The 17,782-nt window shown below is 35.0% G+C and overlaps 1 protein-coding gene across 3 annotated transcripts in view; it reads left to right on the plus strand.

Moving 5' to 3' along the window:
• Window positions 1–17,782, plus strand: part of FAM126A (family with sequence similarity 126 member A) — a 60,517-nt gene that overhangs the window by 26,620 nt on the left and 16,115 nt on the right. For all 3 annotated transcript variants that reach the window (XM_045828192.1, XM_045828191.1, XM_045828193.1), the window contains 8 exons: window positions 1,054–1,155; window positions 4,023–4,202; window positions 5,027–5,107; window positions 5,611–5,726; window positions 6,107–6,202; window positions 10,456–10,572; window positions 13,623–13,710; window positions 14,235–14,394. In XM_045828192.1, coding sequence (XP_045684148.1) covers window positions 1,054–1,155; window positions 4,023–4,202; window positions 5,027–5,107; window positions 5,611–5,726; window positions 6,107–6,202; window positions 10,456–10,572; window positions 13,623–13,710; window positions 14,235–14,394 — 940 coding nt within the window. The remainder of the gene's footprint in view (window positions 1–1,053; window positions 1,156–4,022; window positions 4,203–5,026; window positions 5,108–5,610; window positions 5,727–6,106; window positions 6,203–10,455; window positions 10,573–13,622; window positions 13,711–14,234; window positions 14,395–17,782) is intronic.

The following is a 17,782-nucleotide window of genomic DNA, read 5'->3' on the forward strand; positions in this document are numbered from 1 at the left end:
TTTTCCTACTACTTTTACCTGAAACCGTCTGACTTACTCCTGGAGTTTTATCTTTTCTCATTCCTCTCTTGTCATGGTGTCCCTTCTGAATGGGTAGGGCTGGCAAACTGTGATTGGTTCTTGGTTCTCTATATTTTAAATGACATTAGGAAAAGTAGTTGGTTGATAGTGTGTCTGCCTGGTTCTGCAGTTCTGAGAAGTCCAAAATTTCCTCCCAGTTCTATAGAGGAGAACAGCCTTGCCTAACTTAACAGTCACAATATGTAACTCCGGAGAGTTGCTTTGATAATGATCTATGGCTTTTAGGTTTGAAACATTATTAGATCTTTATACAACAATTTTCATTAATACAATCTTGATTAAAAAGCAGGATCAGCCCTGGCTGACATAGCTGAGTGGATTGAGCGTGGGCTGCAAACCACGCATCGCAGGTTCGATTCCCAGTCAGGGCACATGCCTAGGTTGCAGGCCACAGCCCCCAGCAACCACACATTAATGTTTCTCTCTCTCTCTTTCTTTCTCACTTCCCTCTCTAAAAATAAATAAATAAAATCTTAAAAAAATTTAAAAAAAGCAGGATCAATATGGCTAATGAGATTTGTAATGTATATAATGCAACAGGATCAATATGGGTAATGAGATTTGTAATGTATATAATGTAAACCACTTTTCACATGGTTTGTATTATCATTTCTATTCCCACACTATTGCCAAAGATGAAGTGTTAATGTTAATTTATGTCCCTGTTGATGATAAGAAGATTAAATATATATTGTTTTATTTTGCAATTATTTTTTGAGATATAATTCACATGAAATTTACTGTCTTAAGGTGAAAATACAGTGGTTTTTAGTATTTCATAATGTTGTGCAACTAACACCCTCATCTTTATTCTAGAACATTTCCATCACCCCCAAAAGAAATCCCGTACCTGTTAGTCACTCCCACCTCTCCCATGGTCTGATCTCCGGCAACAGCTGGTCTACTTTCTGCCTATGGATTTGCCTATTCTGGACATTTCATAAAAATAAATCATATTTTTTATTTGTTTAGACACTACCAGAAACATCTTTATCAAATTATGCAACAAATTTGAAAGATAAGAGTTCTTTAGTTTCATCTCTTTATAAAGTTATCCAGGAGCCACAAAGTGAGGTAAGTTCTCTTCCAATTTATTGTACAAGTACTATTGATTGTACTCGTCCAGTTGATTGATTTTTTAAATTTTATTGTGAAATATAACATATATAAAAGTAAGAAAAGTCATGTGTTTAAGGGACTATAGAACTGTGGAGTGTTTAGCTGATTACCTTTGAGAAATGGGATGGAGTGAATTAACAGAAGAATACTTTTTGTTCAAAAATGTCAGGGTGAAAAAAAACCTCTGTAATAAAGTGAACTCTAATGTACCCTCCCCCAGGCCAAGAAATAGAATTTTACTATATTCCAAAAGCCATCTCTGAACATGATCTCTCACCCTCTCCCTCTCCCTCTCCCCTGCCCCCTCTTTCTCTCTTACTGGAGGTAGCCTAGAAAAGTCTGGGTCACTACATTCATGTATTCTTTCAGCAGCTATTTCTATGTCCACTATGAGACAGCTGCAGTGCTAGGCAATAGAAAGTCAAAGATGAGTAACATATGATCTTTATCTTAAAAAGAAAAGGAGTAGGAAATAAGTAAACACAGTTTCAAGAAAATTCTTAACTGCATCTACATGCATATACTTGAATTTGCCAGGTGTGCAAGATGAAAGGACCTTCTAAGCTGTGGGGATAGTATATGGCAGCCTGGAAACACGGAAGGCATGTAAAGAACGACAATCACTAGCTGGTGCTTTCCCCAGCCGTCCTTTCTTTTCTCTTGTCTCCATCTCCTTTTCTTTTTTCAGATAGCAAATTTAGTTTGAAGGTGACAAGATGATCTATATTCCAGAGTCTGGTGATTATAAACCCCACCATTCATAGTGGAAATAAAAAAGGATTGGAAATAGCATAGGAAATAAAAAGGCATGGCATTTGGGGAAGAAAGCAGATAAGCCAATGAATAGTTAACAGGAGAGGATAAGACTTGTAGGAACTGAAGCTGGAAAGGTAGGTTTTGTTTTCAACCACGGTGGATTGTGAAAGCTGTCATAAGCAGTTTAGGTTTTTTGGGGGGTTTTTTTGCACTGGAGGGATGACTTGATTATATTATTCTTGTAGGAAGGTGACTGTGGAGGATAGATTTGGAGGATGGACAAACTGAAAACAAGAGACTAGGAAGCTATGAAAATAGCCTGGGAGGGAGCGGTGGAGAACCTGAGCTGGGGCAGTGTCGTTGGAATGGAAGGAGGTGGGGTAGAGGGGAGGCGGTGGGGAGGGGTATGAGGTATGGTTTTCTTCGGTACTTGATTTTGGTAGAAGACACGACAGGCTCTAACAGCACTAACTGTACTGTTCAGTGGTAAAATAACTTCTATTCCGGAGTCCACTCCTGTACGAACCTACTGCGTCTTGGGATAGAGCTATCAACACCAGAGTCTCTGGTTGTTTGAGTAGTTCCCCTTTCACGGAGGGGCTCAGGAATAACCCTGCTTCTGCTGAGTGTGCTATAAAGCGCATCCTGAACTTCAGGTGCCGAAAGAAAGATTAGGGATAAGCCAAAAATGTTACCTGGAATAACTGACCAGAATAACCATATTTTGCTCTCCCCTCTTCCTCCAAGCTTCTTAATTTGTATAGTGTTTGTAAGGTGTTTCCTTGAAGGGTTTTAGTTTTTAATGTGTTTGGGAAGTTTTCCAAGTTTAGTTGAAAATTATTTCACCAGAGTAAGTCTGACTAGGTGCTTTATTAAACAAGTCTTGTTTATTCATTTTGTGCTTCATATTTTGGACAGATTTAAACATTATTCCTCTGATGAAGTATGTTTTAACCAGGCTACTTTGGACAGAGTTTGTAAGGTAGATTTCTGACGAGCTAGTTTGGGTCATAGCCTTCATTTCATTCAGATTGATAGTGAATACAGCTCTGATGGCCCCCAGCACCGTTTCTCACAGCGTGGTGCAAGACCAGTTTTCAAGGACAGACATGCCACTCACGTCACTTCAGTGTTTACTGAAGTGGAACTGCTGCTGTACCTTATACAGATCATACTTTTATAACACCCAATTTACTTTATATATTTAACTTACTTGAAATCAAAACATCTACTATAAGTTAGTTCTGTTCATTACAATTATTATTAGAAAATCTGTTTAGTAAGTTGACTTAAAATATTGCCTGATGGTTTGAAAAGTGAATACTCTGTGAATCTCTTGACATGTTTGCTTGTGACTGCGTATGATCACTGCATATGCTGTAAGATAACGCTTACCTATAAGGGTATTTATCTTGACTTTCTGATTGTGAAATGTCTACTATAAAAATCACCCTATTAACTGGGTAATGCTGGGAGTGTGGTGGGAGAGGGAAGGTTATAGATAACCTTTAAATCATACTTAAAACAAAGTGACAGCAATGTTTAGATTATCCAGTAGCAACAAACTGTGGTTACAATAGAAATCTAGATTTAGAGGCTGTATGACTATTCAGCTGCTTCATGCACCAGCCATTGTTGTCAGATGCTGCCTATTCTTAAACCTAGGAGGTGACAGTAACTAGCTGGGATTCCCATTTTAATTTCTTCAACCCTGTAGCCTTTTTTAATCAGGAAGAAAGGATATTGAGGGTATTAAGGAAGAAGCTCTTACAACCTAGGTATTTAAAGAAGTTAAAAAGGTATGATTTTAGTAACAATATGACCTTAGAGCTATAAAATATTTTAAAGTTTATGAAGTGTTTCCATATATACTAGTTTTGATTTGGCCTTCCACTAGAATTCAGTTTTACAAAGTAGCTTAGCAATGAGTAGTTTTGCTTCCAAAAAATGGAAGCACATTTGTATATTTCAGTAATTACCAATCAGGGAAAAACTTTTATATTTTATGTATCAGCATCATTCAAATACAATTCAACCCTTGAATTAACATTTCACTCTTCTTCCAGTTGCTAGAACCTGTCTGTCACCAGCTCTTTGAATTCTATCGCAGTGGAGAGGAGCAGTTACTTCAGTTTACGCTGCAGTTTCTTCCAGAACTGATTTGGTGCTACCTTTCTGTCTCAGCCAGCAGAAATGTGCACAGCAGTGGATGCATTGAGGCTCTTCTTCTAGGGGTTTATAATTTGGTTTGTATTTAACATGGCTAACAAGATGTTTTTTGGCAAGAGCAAATACATAACCTTTTCAGCAAAAGCAAATACTTAACAGCAACTACTTTTCATTTTTGTAAAGCTGTGTTTGTTCTATGTACATCAAATGACTCAGCTCATTCGTCCAAAAACAACTCTATGGAGGTTGAGGGCTATACAGGTGTACATATAATTATGTAAATAAATTCTTAGGGATTGACTGAAGACTGGAAATTAGACCAATTTTGTATAGAAGTATCTGGAAATACTGTTGAATTTTAAATTTTTTAAAACTTAAAATCTATTGTCTATAAATTGTACGTGATCTTAATAAAAAGTTTAGGAGAAAAGATTTAGTCTAACATCTACCACTAATAATTCTATAAAATCTGGACTGTTTCCAGAATTCACTTGATTGACATAACATATAGTGTGAATTACTACTAGTGTTTTTATATTAATAAGTATGGTATTCTATATACTTAGATTTCTGCTTTTTCAAAGTGGAAAAAAATTAAGGGCTTTTACTTAAGTGTGTTAATTGATTAAAAAGTGTAACTTCCTGCATGAGAAAAATTAATGATTATTAAGATACTACATCAGTATTTCAGTCATCCTTAAGACTGTATGTTACTTATATTTTAAAAGAAGAAGGTTAACTGCAGGTGTTTCTGAATAATTGATGATAGGTTACCATAATTTAAGGCTTTAGTTATTTAAAATTTTTTTCAGGTCATTTTTTAGAATAATAATTTAAATTTAGCTTATAAATTTATGTGTAAAATTATATATTTTAATGTACTTTCTTTTACTTTTTTTAGGAAATAGTTGACAAACAGGGACATAGCAAAGTATTGAGTTTTACGATTCCATCTTTATCCAAACCATCTGTATATCATGAAGTAAGTCACATTTTATCCAAGTACGTTTATTATTTCTAAGATTTGAAGCTGCTATAAATTAGAGCCTGGTTATTGAGGCAAACATTTTGATCAATTTATTAGTACTTTGAGTATAAAGCACCAAATAAAGTATTTGCTGACCAAATTTGAAATGAGAAATCAAAATCATTTAACTTTAAACTAAAATCTGATTGTAAGTGATCTATTCAAAGTCTTCATTTTGAAATATTTTTTCTCTCCTTCTGATGAATAAGAACAGTACTTTTTTTTGTAGCAGTTATGTATTTCCATGGTAGAATTTTTTAAGTTAAATGATTATTTCTGTTATACAATAGTTTGATTTTTACATATTTATTAAGTCTTTGGGCAGAAAATTTAGTAGTCTGAATATTTTTAAGATATATGATGTTCATGGCAATCATTCTTAGTGGTATATGTATTCTAAATAGCACGTTTCCAACAGAACTTTCTTTTCCTTACTTATTCAAGTGTCTTTTCTTTAGCCTTCCAGCATTGGCTCCATGGCTCTGACGGAGAGCGCGCTGTCCCAGCACGGCTTGTCAAAGGTCGTGTACAGCGGGCCTCACCCCCAGCGGGAGATGCTGACCGCACAGAACAGGTGCATGGTGGGGACATAAGCAGTGTACTCCCACACTGGTCAAAAAATTATTTCAGTAGATTTGTAAATGATGTTTAATGACCTGTGTATAACAATTTTTTAAAGTTTTGAGTGATTTTATTAAACAAAACATACATCTTCCTGATTTTCCACTTAAACTTTGCTTTAGATGTCATTGGAAACAACATATTTTTAAGATAATTTGTATATGACTCTACTTGGGAAGTCTTTTTTTTTCCTTTTAGCTTTTGTACTATTATTGTGATTATTTTGTACAGGTCTGTTCTGTAACTAATATCTCTTCCCAATGCCTGCTTAATTTAATTATGTTTGACATTGAATTCTATGGATTTGTAACTATTCTTTTGGTTTATCTTTAGGTTCGAAGTGTTGACATTCCTTTTGTTGTGTTACAATGCTGCCTTAACCTATATGCCCAGTGTTTCTCTTCAATCATTGTGTCAAATTTCTTCAAGGTAAATTAAAATTTAAATGTTTTTAATATCAAAATATATGAAACTAGGATTGCTAACAATAACATATGTTATTTTTGTTTTGTTTAATCATTTGTTTAAATCATTAAATAAGTTAATCTGAAGTTCAGCCTAGTCAACACATAGAAAGTTCTTTATTAATTATAGTAACAGAAAAACACAATGAAAAGGGTAAAGTTGAATAGCATCTCAATGGAATATTTAATCAGAAAAAGATTGTACTATGTAATTAAAAGGATGGAACTGTTAGGACCTTTCAGTTTTTAGCACGTGGTTGGATTCTGTTTTGTTTGCTGTTTAAAAAAATTATTTATTTTTTTGTGCTCTAATTCGGTACCTAGAAATAAGTAAGAGATACTGGTGTTCCAACTTACCTTATTTAAAAAAATTGAGACAATAGGTTGGTTAAGTAAATTATAATTATAATAGTCCTTAGGTATATTATGCAAACATTTAGAAGTTCTAATTTAAAAAGGTATTTAGTAATAGATTATATATGCTATGATTTACTCATTGACTGAATATGACCAAAATGTCAACAATAATTATGTCTGATTGGTGGAATTATGATTTATTTTAATTTTTCCCTGTGTGATTTTTATGTCCTTTTCTAAATTTGCTGTGATGAACATGTTACCTTTAAAAAAACACACAAAAAACCCCCAAAAGACATCAAATGCCTTTGTTAATTCAAGTACATAGGGAAAATAGAGAATTAAGAAATTTGTAGAATAATTTAGATTTGGGGAACTTATTTAGAAAATGCAACTTTGAAAAGTTAGTAAGAAGGAGGGTATATAAAGCAATACTCCGGGTTCAGGAAAAACAAAACAAACAAAAAAGCAGAAATTAGTACTGAATAACAAAGAACTTTGCGGAACCAGAGCGAGAAGGGAGGTAATAAGGCAAGGGGCTTGTTAGAGAAGTGGGGAGTTTTTCAGGTGATTCTTGGATTAGCATAATTAGATTTCTTAGATTTTGGAAGATGATACCAATGTGCCACCTCTCCTACTTACCGAGTCTTTCCAGTATGTTTCTTGTTTTATATCCTTTAAAGTCACAGGTGCCCAGACTTTTGAATTTCACAAGATCTGTAAAATTTCAAAAAAGGCTGGAGTGGATGGTGTATCTATATAGTATTGCCAACTTTTTATTTTTTCTATAATAAAATAGTGATTATCTATAAATACATATCATCAACATTATTTAACAGAACAGAGACTATATTAACACCAAAAAAGCAGGGAGAGTGGAAGGGAAGGAGAATAGTTTATACATGAAAAATGGGATGTTTGGCTTTCTTTGCTCCTCATTTCACTGTGGTCCAGTAAAACTTTGTTACGGACGAAAGTGAGAACAAGGGCCAACACTTCAGAAACACTGGTTTAGGTGAGAACTTGATGCCACAGCTTTCACCTTTTGAACTTCAAATAGACCGCAAAGCCCAGTCTCTACTCCGAAGCAGTGTCCTAGATGATAGGACCCGGGAATGCAGATACAGATAAATAGAGACATCTCTGTCATATTTCTGAAACTTAGCACCTTCTAAAACAGTATGTTTTGCTTGTTCAAGTTTATTTAATGACACTGCCATCCAGACCACTATCCACACCAGTGTAGGGATAATTCTACACTCCTATTATTCCTTTAGTGCCCACCCTCCAGATTCTACTCCTAGATGTGACTCCAGTTCCACCCTTAGTCCTTCTCCCCACAATTGCTCCTTTAGTTCAGCTCACTTCGTCTCCCTCATGGGACATTTTCACACTCCCCTCTCCCGTTTCAGTGAACTCTTCCAATATAACCTGAACGACAGATATAATCAAACCAACAATCTGGTCATGTCACTCCCCTGCTTAAAACAACAAAACAAAAACTTTTAGTTGCTTCTCATTTCCTACATGAAAAAGTCTAGCAGGTTATGAGATACTCTGTGATCTGACCCCCTAGCTCGCTTCTCTGCTATTTTCTAGTGCCTTAGCATTCTGTCCTCCTCAGATTTCCCCTGTCTCCTTGATGCCATGGTATTTCATCCCTTTTTCTTTAAGGCTCAGTTCAAAGGAATCCCTTTCTGGGAAGCCTTCTCTGACCTTCTACTTCCACTAGTGTTTTCCACTCCTGTTGTTACCTCTGTAACTTGTTCATTGCAAATATTTGTTTACTATTGTCTCCATGATTACACTGTGAATCCCTGTAGCTGCTACACCTTCATCCGTATCCCTAGTGTGTGACACAATATAAACTTTTGATAAGGATTTACTGAATGAATAAATAAATTGGAAATTTTATCTTTTATATATTAGTTCTGTTATTTACTACCATCCCTGTCATAAAGGTGTAAGGTGTAAGAAAATAAAATGATTCTAAGTTTGCGTCTTTAGGTAATAAGAGTAAGGTTTGGATAGATGTTTTTGTAATAGCAAACAACCATTGAGTTGGTTTTATTTCACGAAGAGCAAATTTTTCTCAGCTTGGTCTTCTCAGGCTGCCATAATAAAATACCATGGATTGAGTGGCTTAATGATCGACATTTAATTTCTGATGGTTGCGGAGCCTGGCAGGTCCACTGTCAAGGTGCCAGCAGGTTCAGTTCCTGGCGAAGGCCGTCTTCCTGGCTGTGAGGCTACTGCCTCTCACTTGCCTCCCCGTGGCAGAGCTGGGCCTCTGCTCTGTCTTCCTCTTCTTCTGAGGGCACTGACCCCATTGTGGGGACCCCCCATTAATGACTTTATCTAACCCTAGTTATCCCCAAGGGCCCCATCTCCAAATACTACCATATTGGGGGACTAGGGCTTCAGCATGACTTTGAGGGGGCTAGAAACTTTCAGTCCGTATGTATCCCTGCTCCCTTTAATCTTGGTTCTAAAGAGTTTTAAGATCCTCTCAATATCAAATAAATTTATATTTAGTCTTTAAAGTAGCTTTGAATTAATGATATTCTCAGGGGGATATTTTTAGAATGATCTGTGGTGTACTTGGGAATGTTTAAGTAAAGGCTTAGATTCCTTGTGTACAGGGAATTTTAAGTTCCTGTTAGTAATTGCATGTAGGCAGGAGGTAAATAATTATAATTTACTCACTAGTACTATAATACGTGATGGTTGTATTATATCAACCATAACATATTATGAGAAAACAGCTATTTTTTCCATTTTAATAAAATAGAAACTTACTCTTTATTTGAAAAGCAATGCATATTGATCATAGAACAATTTAGAAAATAAATATAAATATGAAGAAGAAAGTACACTTATAATCCCATAGCTCAGAGGTAACTCTATGACTTTGTACATGATCTTCTTCCAGTGACACATGCCATTCACCTGTTTGTTAATTATAAAATCAGATTAGGCTGCATCTGTACAGTATTTTTTCCTGTCATTTAAATAGATTTTCAAAAATGTCATGTTTAATTGTCTCATAGTATTGCCTGACTGATTTATAACTGGTCCCCTTTTTGGACTTGAGGTGGCTTCCTATTCACTATAATAAGCATTCCTCTGGTACCCCTTAAATATTCTTCACTATAATACATACCTTTTTTTAAAAAAGCAGCCAGCATTTATTTTTCACATTCCTGGAGGTCAGGAAGTATAAGGGTAATTATTTCTTTACATTTTAATATTTTAAAGATAGTTTCTTTTGAAAAATTTGGTAAAAATCTGTTGATTTTTCTTTAGGATCCTACCTTTGTTATCATGTTTAGGCATTCAAAGAATTGTAACTATTTGCTTATATTTTATATCTCTTACAGTTTTTAACATTAGACATTTCAATCTATTTTTAGTTTATTAAGGTGTGTACTATATGATTTTTTAGTCTAATTTTAGAGTATTTTTTGGAGCCGCACTTTGCTTCAAGAACTTTGTCAAGAACAGAGAATCATACCACAAATCCATTTTGATAAAAAATGCTGAGTTCCATGTAATAGGTTTTATAGTGACCAAAAATTATTAATAACTGAATTGGTCAAAATTAGTGAATCAACTCTTGAGAATCCAGTTCACTTAATATGTATGAACATCCCTCTAACTTTATATATTTTTCCCCAGTCTAATTTGCTCAGGAAAATACTACAGACAAATGTTCTGTTTGGAAAGATTCTTCGTTTCATAGCTATTAGGTTTGTGTAGAGAAAAGAGCATATTTAGTATACTGTTGGCTTATAAATGTTAAAAATAAATTACCTAAATTTTTTACTGATGTTACGAATGTATTCATTTTGGCTTTTCTAGAATCTCTGTGTGTGGATATCCCCGACAACACGTAAGAAAATACAAAGGCATAAGCAGCAGGATACCGGTTTCCTCAGGATTCATGGTGCAGATGTTGACAGGGATTTATTTTGCCTTGTAAGTTTATTTCAGATACAAAGGAAACACTTGATCTTTCTTGAAAATCATAGTTTGTTATTTTATTGTTCCTATATGCTAATCTCAATAGATAAACGATTGGCATATTTTTGTGAAAGAGTATCAGTCAAGATCTTGATAACAGTTTTATTATTTTAAATACATTATTTAATGTTCTGAAGAATTGTATCCAGCTGAAGCACTTCATTTCTTTTTTAATTTAAGGACAGAATGAAACACCTAAATATACTCACCATTCCCTTCTTTATTGCCTTTTTTTTGCTAAAATTTCCAAATAACTTTTTCCCTCAATAAATATTTGTTTCCATTCCAGAAGTTTTAACTCTTGAAAAACATTTTAACCTCTTTAGTCATGAATAATTTATTATTAATTTATTATTAATGTCTAATACTGATGCTCAGCTTAATGCCTTAGATACCAGTATTTTCCGTTGAACCCTCTCTTTTACTTTGTAACTCTCTTGATCATGAATAATTTATTATTAATTTACTATTTTAATTAATTATTAATTTACTATTGGATCTATTAATTTCCAACTAGTATCTAATTGCCTTAGATACTAGTATTTTTCTTTGAGCCATATCTTTTACTTGGCAATTCTCTTACTGTATATACCTTACTATATATTTTGTATTATATTCACTTGATACTTTAATTTTTCCTAGTAGATTATAAACTTCTTGACTAAAGGCAGAATTTATGATCTTTGCGCCAAATCTGATCTGCTACCTGTTTTTTAAAAATGTTTTGTTGAAACACAGTCACATCCATTAGTTTTTATATTGTCTATTGCTGCTTTCATGTTATAGTGACAGAACTGAGTAGTTGCAATAGAGGCTATATGGCCCACAAGCCAGAGATACTCATTATCTAGCCCTTTAAGTAAAAGTCTGTTGACCCTTTTGATATACCATTAATATTGTCCCACAGTCTTGGATGCTCTGATATATTTTATTCTCTCTCTCTTTTTGCTTTGTGTTTCAGGTTGAGTAATTCTGTTCATCTATCTTTATGTTCATTGATCTATCTTCCTTCACTATGTTGAGTCTACTAACGAGTCCACTGAAGGTGTTCTTCATCTCTGTTAGTGTGTTTTACTTCCAGACTTTTTATTCGACTCTTTGTTATAGTTCCCATCTCTCTGCTGATACTTCCATGTGTTCATATGTTGTCCATGTTTTCCACTAAAGCCTTTAATATGGTAATCATAGTTATTTTAATTTCCTGGGCAACTATAATAGTTGAGTCATCTCTTAATTTGGTTCTATTGTTTTTTGTCTCTTGACAGTGGATTGTTCTCTTCTTGCTTTTTGTGTGCCTTGTAACATTTGATTGATCATTTTGTTCATGCGTAGGACATTGGAGACTGAGGTAAATATTATTTATAGCTGGAAATGAGTGTGACTCTTTTCTTCTTGGCTGTTAGTGAGTTACTACTATAGGCAGGAGTGGTTGGGGTTGGATTTGGTTGTTGCTATGGTTACCTTCATGGCACCACCTACTTCATATTTCTCTCATGTTACCTGGCACTTAGGGTGCGAGGAGCTGGACTGCTGGCTTGTTTTTCTCAACATACTTGCTCCATCCTTAGCTTTCAGCATTTTGGAGAAGGTCTCTCTCAATGTTCTTGTTCCTCCTCTAGGAGTAGAGGCTACTGTTTGTTTCTTCCTGGTGTTTGGGGGAAGCGGGGAGTGGTGTTGTCTGTTGTCCTGGCCCAGCCTCAGTCCCAAGCAGGCCCTAGGTCCCTACCTGAGGTGGGGATGGGGAGGAGTTCCTGTTCCTCATTGGCCTGCTCCGCCTCCAGTGGTGAGACCTCTACTGGTCTCAGCATAGGACAGTGTCCTGATCCTCTCCTCACAGATAGAGGTCCCCCCGCTTTTTTTTTTAACCTCAGCCACTGTTGTTTTTAACTTTTGCCCTTAGAATGAAAGTATTTTTCTCCTCTTTCCCCAAGGGCTTTAAAATTTTTCTTTCATGTGAGAAAGGGGTCGGGCCGGATCTTCATGTCTTTTCCTGCTCGGTGGCCACTCTTCACATACAGGCCACACGTACCAAGGGCAACATTCTTTGGTCCCCTATCTTGCTCCCCACTTTTCTTGTAGGCGCTTCAAGGAGATTTGTGGAGGAGAGCTTGTGAGAGGGAGTGAACTCCCCATGTATCTGCTCCCAGACATACTGTGCTCTCACGGCTAACTGACACTTGGCTTTCAGCAATTTGTTAAAAAGTTTAGCCAAATTTTTATTACTTGCTTGCATTGTGGTCTCTCTCTCTCCTTAGGGACACCTGCCTGCCCTTAGGTTTCAAAATTTGTTTTTGTAGATTTATCTTGTTTTTAGGATGGTAGCAATGCTCTTTCCATTTGTTAGGCCCTGCTCGCACTCTTGATGTGATTCACACTTCTTGATTTTGTTGCTAGACGACCAAGCCATTATTTCTGTGTCTGTTTTTGTCACTTAGCCAATTTTTAGTTAGAGTTTGGCTATATCTTTGAAAATTATACTTACACACACTCCCCCCCCCCCCCCAATATATCGCTGATATTGCAACAAACATCACATGTACTTCCAAATGACTATCAAAATGCAAAGAAGTAATTACTTGGTATAATGAAAGCCACATTAGTTGTAGATCCTCATTAAAAACCATGGCAATTATAGAATAGTTTGACCATAAAGTGTTCTGAACTTTATTCTAAGGTATATAATGTATTATGCTCTGACTTGATTTGAAAGTGTAAAATGCTTTGAGATTGCCTGGCTTTTTTCATATCTGCTCCATAAATAGAAATGTTCTTTAGAGAAAAAAAAATGTACATCTGTAAAATTTTATTTCCTATGATAGGCTTCTTTCAAATACAGTTGAAAGGGTTTCAAAGATTTAAAAATATGTTTTTAAGGAGAGTGGAATGCTAAGCAATATGCTAATTTGAACTATTATTTTCCTCAGTAAAGATACTGTTGTTTCTCATTGTATTTTTCAATTACATAGAATTAATTTAAAATAATTACACTTTATTTAATTTTATAGCTATAATGGAGAATGGGATCTAGCTCAAAAAGCATTGGATGATATTATATACAGAGCCCAGTTAGAATTATATCCAGAACCATTACTGGTAAGTGCCTTACTTATTTATGCAAAGTTTTAATTTAAAAATTCTTAAATTAAAACTACAAATTGTGGTGTAGCCATTCATAGTACATTTAATATGTTATTGATACTCCATGATTCATGCTCCTGTTATACTAGGAAAATGTTATACTTGAAAAGAATATGCAGTATAAAATCTGAAAATTTCATTTGGTTAACTTCTTAGATACCTGATAATAGTCTTTTTAACTTGTGAGGATGTTCTCTCTAACATGCTAGGGCAACATTTATTAGTTACCATTAGGCATTGGGAAACATAATTCAATACTTTGAAATTTTTTATTTTCATCACTTACATATTATATTTAACTAAAAGTTTTCTTCTGAACTCTTACTTTTTATTCCAGAGGATTTATGCTCCATCTTATGCAATACCTGAGAGAAAGTATTCTTTTTTAAAAGCATGTTAAAATTTAACATCTTGTTTTATCTAAGGGTATAATAATACATTTTAAAATACCAATCTTAAACTATATGCTTCCTTCTTAGGTTGCTAATGCAATAAAGGCTTCACTGCCTCATGGTGCCATGAAATCTAGTAAGGAAGGTACAAGGTGTATTCAAGTTGAAATTACACCAACTGCCTCTAGAATATCAAGAAATGCAGTAACCAGCATGTCAATACGAGGTCATAGGTGGAAGAGACATGGTAAGAAATAAAAAAAACTCTTTACATTAGAGGATTATTGATTCTATCACATTTTCCCTGGTACTTACGGTGCTGTAACTGTGGCTTTAGTAAATAGTACCATAGTGCCATGGAAGAAAGAGCTATTGGGTCACTTTTAACTTCTAATTTATTACCCATGAGTGACAGGCAATAAAGCAAAGAGAGCTCCTTATGTTACATATATGAATGGAAATTTATTTAAACATTGTAATTCTTGGCTTTTAAATTCTATTCCAATAGAGTAGAAAAGTAGAAAAATACATTTTAAAATCATTCATACATTTTGGGTTTCTATTCACAATTAACTTGTAAATATTTCTTAATGTTTCTGATTTCTCAACTTAACTTTCTAGCAGGGAAACTTGCATATTGAAGTAGAATGACTAATAGTGACTTGAATATTTTCTTCAGGTCTTCCTGTCAAGGATGCTATGGTATTGGTGCTACTCTAGGCATTTCTGTTTTCTGGAAGTTAATTTTCTTCCGAGATTGTTAGTTTTAATATTTCTTCTTGACTGTTTTATTTTACTATTTAAAAATGCTATTGAAAGTTAATTTTACTCACCGTGCTTTTTCAATGCTTCCTTATTTCTCCCCTTCTCTTAAAATTATTTCTTATTTAATGTGTTATTTTCTTTATAACTTCCCTTCTACCCAGAAGTTATTATAGTGACAAATATCAGTGTTGGAAGAAGATTACTGTCCCCTTTCTCAGAGGGTAACCAGAGAGTGGGAAGCAAAAAGCCATTTCTTTGTTCTGAACAAACATCGATTAGGAGTAAAGCAAAATCAATTCTGTTTTCTTCTTCTTATAAACAGATGAAAATTGTATCTCCTTTTGGTGTATTTGGTCTTATTTGTCCCTCTGGACTCTATAGGTAAATGCAAAAGTGAGAAGAATGAGATTATTTATGGTGAAATAGCAAGTTGGTGATGAGAATCATTGTTTCTTCCCAGGGAATCTAGGAGTTAGTACGTCAAATAAAGAGTGATGATGAAATTTTCCAACTTGATCAATGATCATTTTGAATCCTTTTCTTTTTTTAAAGTAGTGTGACAATTCTTGAAAATCCTCTAGGAAGGCATAAAAAAGATGGTTATGTTTACCATTAGCAAGGCAAATTATGCTACTATTTAAGAAACATACAGTCATATACTTCTGTTTCTTCAGTGAAAATTATGCTCCACTATTCACCTATTTATGCCAAAACAAAAAACTGATCTCTAGGGCATAAATAGGTAAAAATAGGCACAGAGGCAATGAACCAGATCATGTGGGTCATTGTGGCCATAGTGGCTCTGCAACGTGAATTTTAATACCTTTCCCACTTTTCTTTCTTGCTATTTAGGTGGACATATTGAGAATAAGGAGGAAAAAATATAGGCCCTGCAGCTACAAATGTAATATCGAAGTTCAGTTGTGTTTGTGCATGTGCGTGAGAGGAAGAGGTGTGTGGATGTGCCCGTGCATGCATTTAACAGAGTAAGGTGTGTGCCCTGCAGCAAAGTAGATGGTATTTTCCAGAAATAGTTTTATGGGAATATGTTACCAAAATAAGAGAAAACACTACTTGAGGTATATCATATCTATTAGATACTCACTGTATTTTGCTGTGTATAATGTGCTCTTGTGTATACTGCACACCCACCTTTTTGACCCAAAAACGTGGGTCAGGTTTTTTTTTTATTTTCAGGGGAAAAAATCTTTTGTTTCAAATTTAAATTTACTTATATTTAGAAACAAAACCAATGATCATATTCCAGGGTATTATTTTGCATACAGATATCATTATTGCTTTCTAGAGTGACACTTTCAGTGCATAAGCTTAAATAAAAGCATTAAAAACATTTATATAGATACAGAATTAGTACTACCCATGTATACTACACATCCTTATTTTTTCCAAAAAATTTGGGCAAAAAAGTGCGCATTATACATGGCAAAATTTGGTACATGTTTTATAGATGACATTCGGGCCACCACTTGGATGGGTGGCTCTGTGTCTTCGTCCACATCCTCATGAAAGTAACCTTCCTTGTCATCTATTCCCTACACTTACTCGACTTTCACAACTCCAGCACTTGGGCAACTCCTGTAGATAGTGACGAAAACCTCGCAGATGAGGATTTAGAAGAGAGTGAACGATAAGGAGAAGTCAGGTTCAGGAAGCAGATACGGAGTAAGCTGAGCCTTGCTCACCACGCCTCTGCAGGGCGAATCCCCTTTACTGGTTTCCGCAGACAGGGTGCGTTCTCCCTTTCTTCAGTCTAATCTTGGCCTTCCTTTTTGCAGCAGAATTTTTCATTGTTACCTTGCCTTGCGGGATTAAAAACTTTTCTGTTCCCATCTTTGTGGTCTTGATTCCTGCTTGAGCACATTATTATTGTTGTGGGCCCCTTAGCTGATGCTGGTTTCTTATGGGGAAGATAGATATCTTTGTTATAGTTCTTAAATACATAAATAATCCTCAAGTTATACATAAATTTTAAATTTATTTATATAAATTATATGTATTATATTTATTTATAAATTATATGTGAATTAAAATAAAATTTATTTATGTAGTTTTTCTTCAGAAATAATGCTAAAGGGCTTATAGGTACCAGAGTGACCCACAGAAACCTTTTCATCTCTTAATATTTCTAATGCAGTGTCCTGCAGACTGTGTAGGTTTAGTTTATGACTGTGTGAAGACACATTAGAGTTTCTTTATTTGGTGGAACTTTAAAGTACATTTCCTATTCCACCTGAATCCTGCCCTACTACTCCCTTACCAGCCACACCTCCCAGGAGGAGGGATTTCTTCCCAGACCCTGAACTGCATATCACACAGTAGGAACACGGAATATGCAACTTTAAGCCAGTGATGACTAAGATTGGGGAAGACCAGGGAAACACGAACTTTCAGGGATAATCTTTTTATTTTTCTCCTTTTCCATTTCCTTTGTTATTGCAGTGCTAGGAAAGAAGAAATCAACTGGCCTCTTTTTTCTCTTTCCTTGGGTTTCTTCCCCTTTTTTTCTCTTTTTTCTTTTATTATGTTAGTTCCCGGTGTACAACAGAATGATTCAATACCTGTATGTTTTGAGAAATGATTACTATAGTAAGACTTGTCAACATCCATTGCCACACTTAGTTAGTTACCAGTGTTTTTCTCTTGTGATGAGAACTTGCAGATCTACTCTCTTAGCACCTTTTGAATATAAAATACAGTTTTATTAACTATAGTCGCCATGTTGTACATGTGTATTACATCCCCAGGACCTTTTTTTTAATAACTGGTGGTATGTACCTATCGTCCTATGGACCACTTTTACCCATACCCCAACCCCCTACCCCTGATTGCCTCCACCCCTAGACCACCAG

This window comes from Phyllostomus hastatus, unplaced genomic scaffold (assembly GCF_019186645.2).
Source record: "Phyllostomus hastatus isolate PE091 unplaced genomic scaffold, TTU_PhHast_1.1 phas_scaffold_78, whole genome shotgun sequence".
NCBI lineage: Eukaryota > Metazoa > Chordata > Mammalia > Chiroptera > Phyllostomidae > Phyllostomus > Phyllostomus hastatus.